The 16,184-nt window shown below is 35.0% G+C and overlaps 2 protein-coding genes across 2 annotated transcripts; one reads left to right on the top strand and one right to left on the bottom strand.

Annotated features, from left to right (window-relative positions):
- Nucleotides 1-82: 82 nt before the first annotated feature.
- Nucleotides 83-3,105, bottom strand: LOC143470107 (transmembrane protein 177-like). Its single transcript, XM_076968006.1, has one exon. The coding sequence runs from the start codon at nucleotides 1,669-1,671 to the stop codon at nucleotides 739-741; it is 933 nt and encodes a 310-aa protein (XP_076824121.1). The 5' UTR covers nucleotides 1,672-3,105; the 3' UTR covers nucleotides 83-738.
- Nucleotides 3,106-6,030: 2,925 nt separating this feature from the next.
- Nucleotides 6,031-14,528, top strand: LOC143470859 (ATP-dependent zinc metalloprotease YME1L1-like). The gene is made up of 14 exons (XM_076969146.1): nucleotides 6,031-6,175; nucleotides 9,032-9,172; nucleotides 10,363-10,513; nucleotides 10,902-10,963; nucleotides 11,047-11,164; nucleotides 11,282-11,368; nucleotides 11,468-11,626; nucleotides 11,712-11,864; nucleotides 11,992-12,124; nucleotides 12,196-12,365; nucleotides 12,659-13,060; nucleotides 13,189-13,310; nucleotides 13,460-13,543; nucleotides 14,039-14,528. The coding sequence occupies exons 1-14, from the start codon at nucleotides 6,140-6,142 to the stop codon at nucleotides 14,297-14,299; spliced, it is 2,079 nt and encodes a 692-aa protein (XP_076825261.1). The 5' UTR covers nucleotides 6,031-6,139; the 3' UTR covers nucleotides 14,300-14,528.
- The last annotated feature ends 1,656 nt before the right edge of the window (nucleotides 14,529-16,184 follow it).

Genomic DNA, 16,184 nt, shown 5'->3' with positions numbered 1-16,184 from the left:
TGTAGACAACCTGTTTGACCCAAGGGTTGCTGTATACAGTATATGAATACACCAGTGTTGTAATTGTTTTCAATTTATTTCACTAGAAACTCTGTGGATCGAACATAAATACGGATGCAATTTACATTGGACTGTTATTTTATATAGGGCGATTATTTTTTGACCTATAAAACGAAAGTTTTTGACCTAAAAATTGAAAATTTTGACATTAAAAAACTTTTTTTTGACAAATTTTGACATATGAAGAATTCAAGTAGTTAAATTACGCATTATTGTACAAAAAGTTAAAAAAGGGAAAAAATGTGAACACAGACCTAGCCTATTCTGAAGAAGGATATGAGCTAATTACAAATCACTGCCAAAAAAACTGCAACTAAGACACAACAAAAACTGTTCAATACATTTGTCTAAACTAAAGATACATGAAGTTATTGAACTATCTAAAGCAAGAGCTGATTCACAATAAGTAGACAATGGGTCATTTACAACAGTATAAAGTAAGCTACAAGGTGTACAATGTAAAATGACAAGTTCACCAACAGTGCAACCTCTAAGACACTACAAAAATGCAGTTTTTAAACAATTTTGACTTGGTAAAAAATTTTGACATTTTTTGACCTAATGCTCTAAATTTGACAAATTTTTGACTTTTTTTGACAAGTCAAAAAATATTCGCCCTATTTATAACTACTTAAAATGGAAGTTAAAATCTGAATTTACTGGCACACGATACCGTTTTCACTGTACACCATCATAATTTTTTAAAATGATTTTTAAACGATTTTCTCTATCTGTGAAAGATGGACCTTTCCAGTTCATAATTATTCCGTCTTTCTCATTTCCTGATGTAGTGAATTGACGTTCTCCTTTGCTGCCACACAGTACACGCCAGGCCCTGTTACATTTGCGAATGTTTTCATAGTATTCTATTCCACCCATCGCATACTGTTTTGAAATCTTGGCAGCCTTCTGATCGGTTGAAGATACCAATAAATATTGCAACGCGGCTTGGGTTAGTTTACAAAACAACCATGTCGTTATTATACAGAATATCTGCCATTGCAAAATATGTGTCAATGACACATGCCTTCCTTTAGAAAATAGGATCTTCGGCCCAAAAAAACAAGCAATATATCCTAAGAATACAAAAAAGGGTGATAATAAGGAGTTCCAAATTGGCCAATTGTCCTTGAGGAAAATTAACTGTCGTGCAACAGCAAACTTTTGTGCAGCTTCTGAGAATATAAGTGATTCCAGCAATGCTTTTTCATTGGGACTTCGAGCACTGTCAAGATTCTTGTTACCATGGACCTTGATGTTTAAATCTTCAACTTCAAAAATGTTTGTACAAAAAAAGTTCTTTGGTATTCCTACAACTGGATAGGATTTCCATTTTGCAAGCGCCAAAATTCCAGCACAGAGAACATTTGGAGAGGTTGTAACAAACGGAAGAATATCGCTTTGAATTCCCAAATCTCGCTTCACGTTACGCACCAACCAAATCTGATGATCTATTGGATATTTTGAACATTCTAAAGATGCATTAAATGGTACAAACAAACCACTCGGAATCAAATGATGAAGGCCATTTTTCAAACCCAAAGTTAGTGCTAAAGCACCAGCAATCCTCTTCCTATAATTAAAAATCACACTGAATTTACTTGCCTCCATTCTTTAAAAAACAACCTGTAACAATCACAGTTTAGAACAAAATACTTTCACAAACAAACCTGGTAAAAGGGGAATAATGTAGGAATATATACCTGTTAAATCAGAATATCAAATCTAATAAAAATATTCAATTACTGGCACTCAAAATGAATTTATAATTCAGTAAGTTAATTCAGGATTATATCAAACATCGGGTAGCTTCAAACAAAGGTGAAATAGCCTAATGCAGTGGTCCCAATCTTTTCAAATTTTGATAGAGGTGATAGTCATGTTGCTGCAAAGATATCACTACATTTCCAGTGACTGAAAGAAAGTAACTTTCAGAAGTTGTTAATAATATCATTCATTGACAAAAATATCATAAAACTCAAAATTGCCTTTTCAACTATATACATAATATATAGCTAAGCTATGAAATATTAAAATGTAGCTAAGGACCATACCTGAAAAATTGCATTACCTAAAACACACCAACACCGAAGTTACTTTGAGAAAATCGCACACACTAATCTCCGGAAATACAAAAGTCATAACACTAATCTTCAAAATTGCAAAAGTCACAACAACACTAAATTAATCTGGAGAGTAACTATTTCACGGTTATGTAAGTAGGTCACGGACCCTGTGGTTAAAGATAGGCAGTTAGGAGAAAGACCAATATTTTCCGGTGAAAGAGTGACAGCCATTAATTTAAAATTAATCTTCACTAACCCCAACTCTTACTTTTTATGATTAAATTACACCCATTATTGGGACTTTCCCACTTTTAGAGATTAGTGTTGTGCATTTTGTTAAAAACAGGTCGGCTCATCTGACCCCACCTTCCCTACACGAGGTGAAATAGTAACTTTCAAACAACAAACAATAAAAAATTGGGCCTGGGCCTAGAATATAAGTGTAAAACCAGATCACGCCACAGCTTGAGTAGCTGAGACCTAGTATCCTGTGGTTGGGCAAGTATCGCCCAAAAATTAAAGTTTCACAAACACAGTTTCACTCAATGCAATGCAATGCACTCTACACAAACGCTTGAATTATTATGAATTTGAAAGTATTTAGTCGTGACCGCGATTAATGCATCCAATCGCAGCGAAGGAAAAAAAAGCAGCAAGTGTATGTGCGACGGCATGTAGCCTACGTTTGAATAAGTTTTTCATAACAGGAATGAACGCAAACACAAAGGTCATTGTTGAAAAAGGGAATCAAGGAACATTTAAACACCACTAAACGATTTACAGGTATTTTTAAAAAGACACTTGTATAATGGTGTGAAAGTTGGTTTTAAATTACACCTTGCTTTCATGAATTTCTTATTACGTTAGATTTATTCACATTTGTATGGTGATACATGATTCACTGCAATGTTACGATAAGCAAATATTCAAAGTCCGTGTAGCTCGGCTTTCAGTGACGAAACTACTCGAATAACTATCAAGAACTTGTAAGAAGTTCCGCGTTAGGAAAACAATAGTCAAGAAGTTCTAAAAGAAAGACTAGGCCTAAAGCCTAAACACATGCTTCGGGGCAGGTGGATTGTTACGACCCCTCCTCTGAAGGTGACCATTGTCTTTCTGGCAGAATCATAACACCCGTAAGTCAAGATGACTCTCCAAAAAAAAATTAAAAATGCCTGTTAACGGAACATATCAATTCAATTGTTTTATTGAAAGTTTAAGAGAGATGTCGGCATTATGATTTTTAATACGAAATACAATTTGAATCAGATTAGATTGTTCATTTTAGGCCTGAGAGTCACGTAATTTCAACCAATGCCACGCTGGCACGCGACATCTAAATGTATACTAGGAGCAGCATTACTATTGTTTTGTTAAATACATTGCGGAGTTCGGCTGAAAGTTTTGCAGAGATGTGGGCGTTTTTTTTCAAAATGAAAGCAAATTTCGTCTAATTTAACACTGACCAGCCTAGAATATTTACAATTTAACTTGATTAATGGCGGAGTTGATTAAAATGTTATTCATACAGTAATAAAAATAATATTGCCAACATCTCTGCCAAACTTTTAATAAAACAGTTGAATTTATTTGTTGTCTTTAGACAGGCATTTTGAATTTGTTTATTGGAAACACGTCTTGAGCTACAGGTACTATGATTCTGCGCTATGATTCTGGGGAAATGGCAGTGGTCTTCACTTGCTTATAGGTGCATTATTTTTTACTTAATGCATTGAGCAGAACTTGTGTGCACTCAATTTTCAATTGATTTGAAGATTGAGTAAGTTAAACTGTGTAATTGCGCGCTTTCATTGCGTCTGAGCTTTTTTGCGCACTGCTTTTGTCATTTTTGGTTGTTTGGTGCATCCAAAATCTAGCTAAAAACAGCCACACTCTGCAGTCCGGCACTGCAGACCCGCTACTTCTCATTTGCAATGGCTAGCCAAGTGTGCACGTATTCAATCTTTGTCTTTCTTTAGCCTAGTGTATATATAGTCTAACACTTGTAACTTTAGATTTATTTAACATACTCTCAAGAAATGTTATGGACCCAGATTGGTTTAATGGGTACCGTACAACAAACGCAAGGTTGCAGGTTAGAATTGTATAGCAGTGAAACAAACCTTTTATGAGAGATCAAACTTAGGCTATTAAGTGGCTAATTGGTTGGCTAATATTAAGTTTAGTGTGTGAAAAGGTTATTTAAATTAGGCCTATATCTTTGGTGTGCAGGTGCTTCGAAATACAGATGCCAGCCTGGTGAGCCAAGTTCAGGATACTTTTACCATATAGCCTACAACAGTGTTAAGTAAATTTGAGCACAATTTCCGTCATTCGGTATACCAGTAACACATTTCAAAAAGAAAAACAGACAATAGCAAGTTCAATTAGTTTTACAACAGATACATAATAAATGAGTGCAGTGTACAAGTGCACAAGCAGATGACGTCACAATTTGTCATACTGCAGAGTAGCCTATGGTAAGAGCACTCTCGAATTTTTTTTCTAAAACGGTATGGCAAACCGGTGTCTCAAAAAAAAGTGACACTTACTTTTGCTTCGATTTTTACTGCAAAATGAGTGTTTAAAACCGATGTCTCTAAAAAACGGGGAAACACTGATTTTTCCCCCTAGTTTATATTGTATAAAGCTGCACCTTTCCTGCACAAACGTGTGCAGACTTGAAACATGAGTCGCAGTGCACATCAGCTTTTTCCTTGCACAGCTGTATTTTGCTTATGCCCTCCCGAAATCTCAGCGAAAACTACCATACTCTGCAGTGTGGACAATTTAAGTAGCTCAGGTGTAGTATACAAAGGCATCTTGTGGTTGTGCATTTGTATACTACACCCTAATAAACGAAACCACAAATGTTTATTCTAATCATCTAATGCGAAGTATAAACTTGCTTCTTTCTATCAGTTTAACAGTGGACAGTTAACGGTCGTGAAATAAAATTGTTATTGTGTCGCAACAATTCATCACCCAACTGTGATAACAGATTGAACGTTTTCCTGGCTGTAGTAAAAATCTTTATATCAACACATATAAATGGAATGCCATATAATCCTAAAGGCCTAAGAAAGTTTGTAGAATCATGCTGAAAATCAAAAATAAACTGAGCATTGTATGAAAACACGCTGTGACCAGCAAGTAATTTTGAAGTGCTTATCTTGCTGCTTTTTAAAATTTTGCTTTGAACATGTTTGTAAATTTTTCTTTGACGTTGTTATATTTTCTTGCCTACAAAAGTGTTACCGGTTTGTGGGCGCTAATCATGTCAATGGCCATACTAATATGATCATGTCATACAAACAATGGCCGACAGAACGGTTAACACAATACCGTGGCGTTGTGATTTTCTCTGTCTCTAACAGAATACAACCAGGCTGACATCCACTAAATGTCGGCAGACTTTTATGTATAAATAAAATTGCTTTGAAAACTATGGCAGTATAGGCTATGGCTATGCCTAGGGTATGTGATGTGAGATGTTTCTTTTAATTTTTACATGTGGCTGGTTTAATTTCAGTTTATTGGTGAGTGCGATCATTTCAGTTCAAACTGTTTGAAATATATTGACATATTCGATTTTAATCTTTTAGGATTTGGTTTCGAAAGACTCAAAATTCTAGAATATCCATTCCCACGTGAAACTGAACACCTCTTCTAAAAGTTTGCAGATCCGCCTCTGAACAGATCATATCCAGTTTTAGTGTATTCTTAGTTTTTGTGATGTGTTGTCACAGATGCTGAACGTGCCAATTTGGGCAAGATATATATATGTGTCCATGGTCATAATTAAACAACCCTAACAGATCTGTCAACTTATGCTGTTAAATCATAACCTGTTATAGTAGCAATACTTGTGCTATGGAATAAACAAAAATTATGCTCATGACTAATGATACAAGTTTAATTTCAGTTGTTAGAAAAAACCGCTTCCGTAGATATTGTGTAAATATTGCAAAGTTGAACTGTTTCTTAAACTTTGTGCATCACAACTGTCTCAAATGTTATCTGCTGCAACAAGTATTTTATATCCTCAGGTATGTGTACGAATTCTTTCGCTTCTAGATACTAATGTTGACGTATATGCTAAAAGTGTCATCCAGACTGCTGAATTTGTGGTGTACCTTGTAGGTCTATATAATCTATGTGAGTGGTGATATATAAGAAAGAAATTAGGTACTTTGTGTAAAGCAACTAAACTCAAATACTTTTATGCCATTGCCACAGGATAGCAATTGTGTGAACGGCTTTTTCTCTCCTGCAAAGCATAAAACGACTGCAGCCTTTGAAGGGTTGTTAAATGAATGCAAATTAATTAAAATGCAATTTATTGCTTCTTCAAAACGATAATAATTATAGAATGTATTGTGTAACAGTCAGGCCTGTAAGCATGTAATCAACTGATATAGGTGGGTAGGATGCCAGATGGTTAGTTAGCAAGGAAACTTCGCATTTGAAGATTTGAAGTTGGTTGACCGTTTTTTGTGTATCTCAGATTATGGCTTAATTATTATAGGTTTAATTGAATAACTGGATCTCAAATTGGCTTGCATTGAAAAATATAGACAATGGATGGACCCAGTAACTATTTGAACCTGGGTAGATTTAGGCAGAGTGTGGCGTGTGAGCGTGTCGCAACATGTTGTGACCAACTTTGCACAATAGCAAACAGAATTTTGCTCACGTGTTTCGTTTATGCCATCGGAGAGTGATTTTGGCGGTTTTGTTTTTTCTTTATGATTGTTTTCTTTTGTTGATTTTTGAGATATATTGCATGGGAGTGGGACTGTTGCTTTGTTGTTAATTGAGATAATGCAACGCTGTTGGTAATTGCTGCCAATTTTTAAGAATGCTCTAACCTTCAAGACATTGGCAATTTTACCTGTAAAAGGGGTACGGTATTATTGTTACTTTCTGTGATTTTTCTTGATTATCAATAAAAGGCTTGGAGTGTGTCTAGCGTATATATGTATAAATATAAACTGTGGTTATTTCATTAGAGGATGTCATTATTTATCACCTCATTATAAACACGTAAAACATAGGTCTACAAAAAAAAATTTTTCTCTGGTCTTTGTTTTTTAATTCATTTTAACTAATTCAAGATCACTGAATTCAAAAATAAAATAAAATTTTTTCCATCGCATCAAGTTTATAAAATACCAAAGGCATTGTTAGTCACACTTAACAGCTGTTTAAGTCAAGCAGATTTAACTATAGGACCAGCATTTCTGTACGAAATCAATCTTATTATCTACTTTTCTATTAATATTTCTTTATGTGAACAGATTTACTATGAGTATACAAGTGTTGTTTGAGTTTGGCATCTGGCAAGCAAAGAAAATTTTGCAATGGTCCTAATATGTTTTGCTATATTTGTGGTTGTTTTACTTTTGCTTCAGAAAGGTTTAATATCACGGCATTTCTAAAAAGAGCATCATATCTCACCTACTTTAAGGTGAAGTTTAGTGACCAAGATAAATGCTGGGCACTACTTAAGGTTCGCAAAATTTGTGTGGAAAGTTTAAGATGTTGGACTCGGGGTTAAATTTTACATCTTAATTTTGGAATACCAATGATTTGAAAAGAGTAAAAAAATCACACCTATGACTGTTATTTCTGTCTTGTTAACGTTAATATATAATAAGAAGAATAAGCACCATTTAAAATGTCCCAGCTTTGACTCTGCTATACAAACAGTTCCCCACAATGATCAAATACCTAACTTTACAAATTTGCCAGAACTTGAATATGAAGGTATGGTTTCATCGCCAGATCTTTCCGATTACTATCGGAATTTAATGAGAAATGTTCCTCATACACAGAGGTGGGCAGTTGGTACTTTTTAAGTACTGTAGGTAACGGTACTTTGGTTTGGTAATACCTTGAAAAAGTAATTCGGCACTTGAGTGCTATGACTTAACCTTCTGTTTGCAAAACTATATGTTTATTCTGTAAAGATCAAATTAGGTTTTGTAAGTTTTTCTGTAATTCTATTGTTTGTTGTTACTAAGGCCAATTTTAATGCATTTAGGGAAATAACAAACTATCACAAATTTCACTGACGAGATGTTAACCTTCAAAGCAAATTGCAATACTTTTATATGTGCCTTTACTGAAAATTGCATTTATTGTTATTGATTGGAGCAAAATTGCTGAGCTTCATCTTAACTAGAGGTGTGCAGATGCCGTTTTTTGACGATGTTACTTATGCTGATATAGCTGCCCTCCTTTTTATAATAGAAGATGTGTGGATTAATAGCAGGTTTTATACTGATTAATGAGAGTTATGCAATTCAAGTTTAGTAAAACAGCCGCAAACATTGTAGCAGTGATAATGATAAATTTGTTATCCTGATTTACTGTGAGTGGCTGTAAGTAAAGCAGCCATTTGAAACTAGTCAAAATTCCACAACTTGTGCTAAGCAAATTACCATCTTCAATTATTTGCAGAATACCTTGAAAACGTTCTAAGTCTCTGCCCCTGTTTCCAATTACGGTATCATATTTGTTTTATGCTCTTGTAGTGTGTAATTTTATGGTACAGTATTTGTCTAAGAGCCTCATTATTTCAATTACACAAGGTTTCTGCATCAATTGGATCATGCACATGTATGTTAATGTTTACATTAATAAGTTGCCTTGCATTGATCAGTTATATATGGTTTAAGTATGCTAGTGATGAGCAGGGAAGCATTGTTTAATAGCAAAGAAAGTGAAACTTTCTTTTTGAAACTTCTCAGAAAACTTTATGTTTATTGCATTCATAAAGATTTTTGTAGGTTTTGTGGCTCGCCCTTTGTTATGCTTTACGCTTAGCATCACATTACTTCGACCATGTGTGTCACAAACATATATAGCATTAGTATGTTGAACTTCTCATTTTTATCCAGGTCATTTCCCCAGTTTTGGGATCCACAGCGAATGTTGCTTTTCGTTTTAACCCAAATACGAAATGTTTGAGAGACAAAATATCACAGAAAACAAGAAACGAAAAACAGAAAGCACCTCTTGCACAATCAACCCAGTCCAAAGTAAGTGACGGAATAGTTCTACATTTCATTATTATATATTAAGTAGGTTCTGTATTATACTGCAATGTATTATACATGCCATTACATTATATAGGATACAAAATTTTGTTTTCTGTCCCAATTCTAATAAATTATATATATATAGATGTACATTATCTGGGTTGGATATCATGGCCAATGCCAAGTGTTGAACTTTTTGCCATTATGCCCTTGGTGTAAATTTTACACCAGTTTTTACACTGTAAAACTGAACTTGTCAATGTGCAGTATTATTTTATTTTTCTGTAGTTTTTGGCATTTCAGGCATCTAGCTTTTCTGACTTAACTTAGAAGAGAAAGTTTTCATTTTCTTTTATATTTTGTACTCTGCCGTAATCAAGCTCACCCAGTCACCCGCATGGGTTTGCGAAGCGTTTAATCATTAAAACGAATACAAGCAACAGAACAGCTTCCTTTATTATTAAATTATACCAGTTGGAAAACATAGTATTAAAAGAGAAAGGATTGAGATATATCTGTGGAGCTATGCCCAAATTTATGGTTTTAGCTAATAACAAAAAGTCTAAATTACTTTGTGTTCATAACAAAGGGTATATTTTGTCCATTTCAATAGACTTAAAGATACTCTCCATGGAACTTTTTCTGGGTCCATTTACAAATACAGGACACATAGCAATTAAAAATGATTTGTATATATCATAGAATAGACATTGAACTTGAACTAAACCCTGTCTTCCATATTACTTGTTCTTTTAAATATAGTTAGGTAAGGTGAATTAATTTAGATCTTTAAGTGTGAAATGTTTTATGTCCAAGTCTAATTAATGCCACAAAATAACAACTAAATCTTAGATCAAAACGGGTCTATGTTCATCAAAGGAGAATAAAAATATGTTTTTGAACATCTGAAAATATATAAAATTTAATAAAGTACCCACCGGTACTGCTTTGCAGTATAAGGTATGCAAAGTTTCAGAGGAATGACCTGTTCCATTTGACGACTTATTCCACTACTTCACACATATAAAGCCTTTGCTTAGAATTTTCCAGCTTTTTTATTTTTTTGGGATTACTGGTAGCAGTTTTTCAAAATGACCAGTTTAGTTTTACAATGGTCCTCAATTTATTTGTGCTATTTTATCTGTAGCCACTTGAAGATAACTTCTACCTTTATTTTCTAATTCATTCAGGTTGATTTTCTTCCCTGTTACTTGGATAGAATGATGCCATTGACAACCTGTATCAGCAATTTCAACCAAATGCAAGACAGTAATAAATTGAAGAATCACAGCACAAGCCTTCAAGTTCCATATTTTTATTCATCATATTTAACTAGTTTATGTATGAAAAGTTATATTAGCGATATGATGCATATTCTCTCGGTGTTAGAATAATAGCATTGTAGTTATTTCAATTTTGGTTACTTTCAAGAGTGTTTGTTGCTGGTGAAATGTATGTGGCAAAGCATAGTAATTACGTAATATAGTACCATAGCAAGTAATTTTGTACTTTCGTAAAAGTCAGCTATAATTTCTACAAAATTAAAACGCTGTGTTTGTTTTATCTAAAAGTTTTGAACCTGACATATTATTTACGTTAAATAAAAGTTTTGTAATTATTTGTGGTAAAAGCAAATGATGATGTTAAGTTAACTTCCCTATAATATTGTCTCTTCACATTCAACATATGCATAATATATATGTTTTGTCATGAGCTACTTGTTTGACAGGGTTTCAGCAATCAGTTCGCACCTTTAAAGTTCACCAGTATTCATATCGTGACGTTGAACAGGTGCGAAAGGAATTTTGTGATTAATTTAATCTGCCTGAGTTTTTGTTGAAGTGGTCTGACCCAAAAAGTATTTTTTGTTTTAGGCTACAAAGAAAGAAGGCGTTAAACAAAACCAAGAAGATGTTATTTCAAATGCATTAAAACAGTTAGCAAAGTCTCTTGAAAAAACTAATGACAGCGGCAATAAATCTTCCTCAACTGGTTCGAATACTTTTAACAATACTGCAGTTATATTTATAAACATGCATTGTAGTAATGCAGACATTGTGGTGTTGATGATACATTTGTGACATAATCAACAATACTATTTTTCTACAGCGTTTCCTAAAATCTTGTTTATTGTTTCAACCATAATTGCTGCTTTGTTTATTACACTCATCTTAAGAGTTGCACAGCGTTACTTTGGTAAGTCACAATGTGCTAGCAGTTTGTTTACTACAGTCCTTAACTCCGTATGTTTTGTGTTTATAAATGTTGGATGCTTACAATGCTTCTGTATGTTAGGAAAATTTGGCAAGTCGGTTGAAGATACTGGTGTCATCACTAATGTGACCTTTGATGATATTCGTGGAGCTGACGAAGTGAAAACTGAACTGACTGACATCATTGGGTTCCTTCAAAACCCATCGAAATACACAGATATGGGCGCTAAGCTGCCAAAGGGTAAGCAGTGGTGGGTTATTTGTTTCCTGGAGTTTTCGCGATGACCATCAGTAACTCAGAATGGTCATTTTTTGGAATTACTTAGGAATTTTGTTGGTCGGACCTCCTGGTACTGGTAAAACCCTTCTTGCGAAAGCTGTTGCTGGAGAAGCTGGTGTTCCATTCTTTTATGCTTCTGGTTCAGAATTTGATGAAATGTTTGTTGGAGTTGGTGCAATGAGAGTACGCCAATTATTTGGTATGTTTAATTATTTATCAATCCTTGCAAAGTCTGACAGGAACTTGCTACATTGTATTTTGGACTAATTCTTAATCAAAAATATGATGGTGATTTAACTTCAATTTATCCTTAAGTATCTGTTTAGAAAAAGCAAGAAGAAGAGCGCCTGCTATTATATTTCTTGATGAGATTGATGCATGTGGTGGAAAACGTGCAGATACAACCACTCAACCATTTGCACGGCAAACGATTAACCAGCTCTTGCAGGAAATGGATGGGCAAGTAAAATATTTCATTTCAGTATTTATTTTATATAGTACTTGGAATGAAATGTTTATCTTGTCTTCAGATTTTCTACAACCGACACAGTTATTGTTCTTGCCGCGACCAACGACGGAAATGTCCTTGACCGAGCTTTAACCAGACCTGGCCGGTTTGATACAAAAGTAGAAGTGCACTTACCCGACATTAAAGGAAGAAGGGAGATTATTCAGTTGTACATAGATAAACTTAACTCAGGTTAGGTTCTTGGCACGCAAATAGGAGTGTTTAAGGTAGTACATAATATCCTGAGATAAGTTGCTTTAAACTGTCTGCCACTAGGATCTAAAAGGCTTTAATATTTCATTTTTCCAAAGTTCTATAATTGCAGTGCATTGAAAACAATTGAAATTTTTGAAACATCGAAACTTCTGTTCACACTGTTGTGTTATAAAGTGGTCGATATTAACGGTATAAATTACAAAATCAATCTTGATGCACTTGGCTGAGTTGTTGTCTTTAATTTAATTTTAATTAATTTATCTTATTAGTTGCTTCGGATCAGATCGACTTTGATCGTTTGGCTTCTTTGACCGTCGGCATGACCGGTGCCGACTTGTCCAACCTCGTCAATCAAGCCGCCCTCCACTCAATTAAGCAGAACAAAGAGAGGGTTGATCAAGAAGACTTGGAGTTCGCTCTCGATAAAATCAAAATGGGTCCGGAGATGAAGAGCAGAGTACGCACCGAAAAAGATCTCAGAACCACTGCCTATCACGAAGCCGGCCATGCTCTTGTGGCGTACCACACACCGGCAGCACATAAAATTTACAAGGCGACAATCATGCGGCGTGGGGCTGCGCTTGGCCACGTATCCTTCATGCTCACTGAGGATGACGAGTTCGGCCGAACCAAGGCTAAACTTCTTGCTCACATCGATGTCGCAATGGGAGGTGACACGTTAACTGTAATTTTGCGTTAACCTGACTCAGGAAAAATTTTCCGTAATTCGTCAACGCGCCTTTGATCGCTAATATGAAATCTTACATTGTTGATGAACGAAGTTAATATTTTATTTTAGGACGTGTGGCTGAAGAATTAGTGTTTGGTCCTGACAATGTTGGAACTGGCGCTTCGCAAGACATCAGCTCGGCAACTGAAACTGCATATAATCTCGTGTGCGAGTTCGGAATGTCTGAGAAAGTGAGTTCCAGTTTACGGTGTTAAGATCACCGAAAGCCTAGGGTTTATATCTTGATGTCACGTGAAGACGCTTATGTACTATAATTTTGGTGATATATTGCACTACTACGTCTCCTAACCTGAAATTTGTGTGTCTTTTTTATGCCCAGATGGGTCCAATGCGGTACAGCCTGAATGATCTAAGCCCCGAGACAAAGCGTATCGTCGAAGGCGAAGTTAAATTATTGCTAGATGTAAGTAACTTGTTATTACGATTGTATTTCACTCGGGTCATCTGTTACATGCTGAAATTCAGATAATAAACTGGGGAAACATTTTCAACAAAGTTCGTTAAGGCCGCAAACTCTGCAAAAGTTTGGTTTTACGACCTTCAGCTAAAAATTGGCTTTGTCTTTTTAATCGATAAGTTTTGTAAATGCTCGAAATTTCCTGTTTCTATTGAATATACCGATGATATACACACATCATGCCGATATTGCTTATTGTATACATTTTCCTACAACCCTCTATAGAAAGGCGCACCTAGCTGGAGCCATGTTGTTTTGTCAGTTCAATATACTGCTTTTTTCTCGCGGTCTCAAACTCGTCTGTAAATTAACTTAAAAAATTTTACGAAAGTTTGCAGACTGTCCGATTTAACGAACTTTGAAGAATTGTTTGCCCCCCTAGTTATTTACAGCCTAACTGCTGAGATAAAATTTAACTGGCGGCCACTACTTGATTTGCAGAAAGCCTACGCAAAAGCAAAGAAATTGCTAACAACCAAGGTGCACGAACACAAATTGCTAACTGAAGCTTTACTTCGCTACGAGACTCTCGCCATGTCTGAAATATCACTCTTGCTTGAGTCGAAAGACTTGAACGCCGTGAGCGAAAAAAGGAAAAGGGAACTAATCCAAAAACGACAAAAGAATATCGAACGAAGGAACAGTGATTTTGGTCTCACAGCGCCCGTTATCGAGTATATCCCTTCCTCTGAGACCACATGATACGTCCTTGCTATTCTTCGTTTTGGTGTGGAGTTTTTGATTCATTTTGTAAATTCTGCTGCAATCGAATGTATTGTACTGCAACTAAGTCTACTGCTGGGAAAATATTTAGTCTTGTAAATTTTTATTGTAATATGGGCACTTCATGTTGTTAAAGGAAGTTTAGCTTAAAAATGTTTCGTGTTAGAATTCTAGAGAAGTTCCAAATACAGGCTGACACTGACTGGCATAGGTGAGCAGTACCGGTTTTGAAAAAAGTACCGAATTACTTTTCAAAGAAATTTCAGTCGTTCCCGGTACTCAGTACTTTTCACGTGATAATTTCAAAATTGTAACCAGTATGTTTTCAAAAATACATGTTAATTAATCCTTAATAATAATTTTAGCATATGTTGATATTTTTTAATGTTGAAAGTAAAATTGCAAGCGATTAACGTCACATGTGTTTTGACCTAGAGTAACCTTTACCGGGGACATAATAGCGGCAACCATTGCATTTGCAGCAGTATCTTTTACACAAAAAGTATCGGTACCGAAAAAGTACTGAACTACTTCTTTAAAATCGTACCGGAACCGTCGGTACATTTGTTTGTTAAGTACCATTACCGACGGTACTTTCAAAGTACCGACTGCCAACTTCTGCTTACTGGTGCTGTACTACTATCTAACTAGTAACTACTGATAAACAGAAGAAATAGGCCTACTTTGAAAGTTTCAGTCATTGTGTGTTTCGGCGAGGTTGGTAAGATACGAGCGGTGAAGCTGATACCGTTTCAACAGTATAAACTAGAAGCAAAAACTTTTTCTCGGTAACTTTGTAGTTCAGCACTCATTTGTTTTGCTGTTTTCGTTTGGAGCAATAAGCGAATGTAGACCTACCGGTAATTGGTTTTAACTCCGTTTTCACAATGACTTTAAAGCCAATCTATAAAAGTAGAAAAATATTTTTTCTGAAAGCCTATGAAATGTTGTCAAATCAAAAACGCCCATAGGTAGAGCTCGCAATCCCAAACCTATGAAGTTGATGAAAATTTACAGGTGCTTTGTCCTGGCCAACCCAATGGATAAGCCCTTGATGCTATGCTGGGAACATATAAACAACAATGTATAAGTAGAACAAACACCTTTAGGACGTAGGCTACAGAATATTCAACGTAATACCAGATTTTGCTGTCGCTCTATAACAATTAAAAAAACAAAGCATTAACGAAATGTAAGGACACAGTTATATCAAAATCGATGAATAGTCAAAAATACATGCGTGCGTACTAAGCTTCCTAGCGGCTAAATGTATTTTTGTTGACTATTTCAGGCCTTACCAGTACAACTATTATAACTTTGTTAAAATTTCTTCTGCTGATTGTCAAAACTAGCCCTTATTCCTACGGAATTCTCGTGCAGATCTGATGATTTATAATGTTATTAGTGTTCTATTTCGTGTGTTTAAATATAAGCGCTGAACTATATGAATGACGTAATTCGGAAATAATCAAAACCGGGTCGTGTATATTAAACACGGCCAAAATATAGTACAGCGCTTGTTGTTAAGCACAACAAAACGTTCGAAACAACCAAGGCAAAAATCATGAATTAAACACAAAATATTTTAAAAGCATGCATGAAAAACTGCTTAATGAACTTGCTAACCCACGATATAGGCTAACTGCATTGATAAAATATCATCAGTATAATCAAAGATTTCTGTACTGCAATAGAAAGTAACCATATACTTATACAACCCTAAATTAATGCTATGGAAATTTGCGTAAAAATAACAACATTACCCAATAAAATACATTAATAGATTAATGGATATATAGTTAAGAAAATACTTTTAAACTAAGAACTAACTGGGTATAGAGAATAAATATTAGAAGAGAAAACA

Source organism: Clavelina lepadiformis, chromosome 9 (genome assembly GCF_947623445.1).
Source record: "Clavelina lepadiformis chromosome 9, kaClaLepa1.1, whole genome shotgun sequence".
In the NCBI taxonomy this organism is placed as follows: Eukaryota; Metazoa; Chordata; class Ascidiacea; order Aplousobranchia; family Clavelinidae; genus Clavelina; species Clavelina lepadiformis.
Note: the sequence above shows the minus strand (reverse complement) of the source record. Positions and strands in the feature narration are given on the sequence as shown.

Coding starts and splice junctions, on each gene's coding strand:
- LOC143470107 (XM_076968006.1), bottom strand. CDS start 1,671: ATGGAGGCAAGTAAATTCAGTGTGATTTTTAATTATAGGAAGAGGATT.
- LOC143470859 (XM_076969146.1), top strand. CDS start 6,140: ATGTTATCTGCTGCAACAAGTATTTTATATCCTCAG. Junction 11,165..11,281: donor CAATAAATCTTCCTCAACTG/GTTCGAATACTT, acceptor ATTTTTCTACAG/CGTTTCCTAAAATCTTGTTT. Junction 13,061..13,188: donor CATCGATGTCGCAATGGGAG/GTGACACGTTAA, acceptor ATTTTATTTTAG/GACGTGTGGCTGAAGAATTA.